The 3,133-nt window shown below is 51.3% G+C and overlaps 1 protein-coding gene across 5 annotated transcripts in view; it reads right to left on the bottom strand.

The window, feature by feature from the left end:
- Positions 1-2,997, bottom strand: part of SUPT5H (SPT5 homolog, DSIF elongation factor subunit) — a 26,676-nt gene extending 23,679 nt beyond the window's left edge. The window contains exons 1-2 of one of the 5 annotated variants that reach the window (XM_029924555.1): positions 2,926-2,997; positions 2,585-2,662 (exon numbers count right to left, since the gene is read on the bottom strand). In XM_029924555.1, coding sequence (XP_029780415.1) covers positions 2,585-2,659 — 75 coding nt within the window. In that variant the 5' untranslated portion in view covers positions 2,660-2,662; positions 2,926-2,997. Of the gene's footprint in view, positions 1-2,584 lie in introns of all 5 variants that reach the window. The other 4 variants (XM_029924556.1, XM_029924559.1, XM_029924557.1 and 1 more) reach the window with 4 other exon arrangements.
- Between the last annotated feature and the right edge of the window lie 136 nt (positions 2,998-3,133).

The raw sequence follows: 3,133 nt of genomic DNA, 5'->3' as shown, positions 1-3,133 counted from the left end.
TGGCTCCCTGACCCCTGAGGAGAGAGTTCCCATTACTACCTCTGTGTTATCTTGGAGCTTGAACGTGCTCTACGCTGTCCATCCTCAGCATCCCCTGACGTAACCATTGGTTTATAAAACCATCTCCAGGGCAGACAGAGAGCTCCACAAGGAGCCTGGGATCCCAACCCGATGGGAACACCGCTGAATGAACGAACCGGCAGTGACCAGTGAAAGAGCGGATTCCCCCAACAGTGCTCATCATCCGCCATCCCAGCCTTCTACCCGCAGGGCCTGCTCCTTCAAGGCCCACGCTAACCTTTGGCTGTCCAAAAAGCCTACCCAGTCCTTTCTCTAGCTGGCCTCTCACTGTCCTCCTGCCTCTCATCTAGTGACAGGAGGCAAGGGAGCAGGTGCGTCAAGGGCCTGGCGTGGTGCTGGGGAAGTGAGATGTGCACAGAGCAAACCAGATGTCCCAGCCAGGAAAAGGACCCACGGATCCCGGTCTCATTCCTACCAGGTTTTAACCACAAGCAAAGTGCCTCAAAGCCATGAGTCACAGAGACGAAGAACGCAGTGCTGCTGCTCAAAGCAAAAACGCTTCCTAGCATCCTCCCACTTGCCTCACCCCCACCAGGGCTTCCCGATTCTTCCAAGTCTTCACTGGAAGCTGAGGGCTCCCCAGAGGGCACAAGGATTAAAAATTGAATGCCTACAGAGGGCAGGCAGAAAACTAAAATAAGGGGGGGGGGGAGCAGCTCAAAGGGAACCTGTAATACTCTCCATCTGCCTGATGTTCCCTAGGACACAAGTTAAACTTTCTTTGGGGCGCCTGAGTGGCTCAGTCAGTTAAGCATCCAACTTCAGCTCAGGTCATGATCTCACGGGTCATGGGTTCGAGCCCCATGTAGGGCTCTGTGCTGACAGCTCAAAGCCTAGAGCCTGCTTCCCATTCTGTGTCTCCCTCTCTCTGCCCCTTCCCAACTTGTGCTCTGTCTCTATCTCAAAAATTTAAAAAAAATGTTTTTTTAAATCTTTCTTTTGCCTAAATCTGCCACAAGGCAGGCATCGTGACAAATGCCAACCAATATACCCCAGGAACTAGAGGAGAAAATTCCCCATTTTAAAGCAAGCTGCCACAAAGGGCTGCTTGCTGGCTTCTCTCACTTTCCCGGAAAAGCAGCAAATCATGATTTTTACATGAAATCACACTTGCAAGTGTTAGCAACTGCCTTAAAGTACTGATTTACGTTTCTGTAGGTTAAAGAAGACATCGATAATCATCCAGTCATCTCTGTTTATAAGTGTTGCCTCCTATGTGGAAATTCCCTGAAATCAAAATTTTGTCTTGCTCCATTCTCTCCAACACCCAGCACCTAGGAAGAATCTGGAACGCAGTTGTAGATGCTCCAACATTCATGTGCCCAATAAATAAGTTAGAAAAAAACAAGAAGAAAAGAGCTAAGAGGAGGCTATTTAAAATCAATTCTGTCCTGGGAAATGTTTATTTGGTTCCTGAAACAGTGATCTTTTGGGGTGCCTGGGTGGCTCAGGGTTGGTTGAGTGTCCGACTTCGGTTCCGGTCATGATCTCACAGGCCGTGGGTTCGAGCCCCGCATCGGGCTCTGTGCTGACAGCTAGCTCTGAGCCTGGAGCCTGTCTTCTGATTCTGTGTCTCCCTCCCTCTCTACCCTCCTCTGCTCGCACTCTCTCCCTCTCTCAAAAATAAATAAAAACATCAAACAAAATTTTATATTAAAAAAAAGAAACCGTGATCCTTTTAAAACATTAGATCACACCCCTTCTTTGCTCAAAACTTCAAGACTCTGTCGCACTCAATCAGGACAAATTCCTCACCAGAGCCTTCAAGATCCTATACTATCTGGCTCTTGTCATTTCATTGTTGCATTCACACTGATCCAGACACACTTGATTCCTTGCTACTTCTTGAACACGGCAGACATGCTCCCAACTGTGCACTTGCTGTTCCCCCCTCACTGGAATACTTCGCCTCCACAGGTGATTCACTCTCTCACCTACAGCACATCTTTTTTCAAATGTTGCTCTCTCAGACTGACCAGGGCACCCCAATCCCCTTCTCTACTTTTCTCCAAAGTACTTTTTGCTGATCAGTCATGTTTGTTTACGTTCACAGGGGCAAAGACTTTCAAAATCTGTTTGGTTTACTGGTGCAGTCCAAGGGCAAAGAACTGTGCACAGCACAGGTACTAAAACTATATTTCTGAAATGACTGAGCATACCCCAAAATAAAAGCTAACAGTGGGTGCTTCCTACATGCCAGTTTCTTTAAACACATCGCCCGCGGGGCACCTGGGTAGCTCAGTCGGGTAAGCCTCCCCAGCTCGTATTCACTCTCTCTCAAAAATGAATAAACGTTTTAAAAAATTAAACACATCACCTGTTATTTCACTGTACTTGGAGCATCCCTGGCCTCTCGCACCTGTCCCTCTGCTTAACTACCAACAATCTGGAGGCTCCCGGAGGCCAGAGCTCGTTCTGATCCCCTCGGAGCTCCCACAGGGGCCTTTCTGCCCTGGTCCTGTCCCCAGGCGCACGCCTCCCCCACCATGTCCCAGCCACACACCTCGGCCTCCTCGCCGTCACTGCTGCGCTCGCTGTCCTCCTCCTCGGAGAAGTTACTGTCCTCACTGTCCGACATCTTCTGCTCTTGCAGGAAAAGACGGCGGCCTCAGTGCGTCCCCCACACCGGAGCCCCGCCCCTGCCTCGGTTTCCCCGCCGGTTCCCGGGGAGAAGAAAAATCCCTTAGCGCACTTCCGGCAGCCTGATTCTGGCAAGCGTGAGCCCGAATCGCTACCCCTTAAACCACCTGCTACGCCTTCCGTGTCCCGGAATCCGGTCCCTAAGTCTCCCTAAGCCCCGGCGGCCCCCGGACCTGCCACCTCGGCGTCCGACCCACCCCTCACCGCTCCGGTTCCACCTCAGCCTTCGGTACAAGCAGCTGTTCACACGACGCCTGGCTGGAACTGACGTGCCCTCTCGCGAGAACCTACCCGTCGGCCTCGCTTAACGCGAGATTTCCGGGCTAGTCCACGGTGACGCACTTCCAGGGCGCCATCTTGAAAGTGGCAAATCCAGCTCAATGTAGAGTCGACATCTTGGGAGGGTCTAAGA

Source organism: Suricata suricatta, chromosome 16 (genome assembly GCF_006229205.1).
Source record: "Suricata suricatta isolate VVHF042 chromosome 16, meerkat_22Aug2017_6uvM2_HiC, whole genome shotgun sequence".
NCBI classification, from domain to species: Eukaryota; Metazoa; Chordata; class Mammalia; order Carnivora; family Herpestidae; genus Suricata; species Suricata suricatta.
The sequence above is the reverse complement of the archived record's forward strand: the minus strand, read 5'-3'. Positions and strand labels throughout refer to the sequence as shown.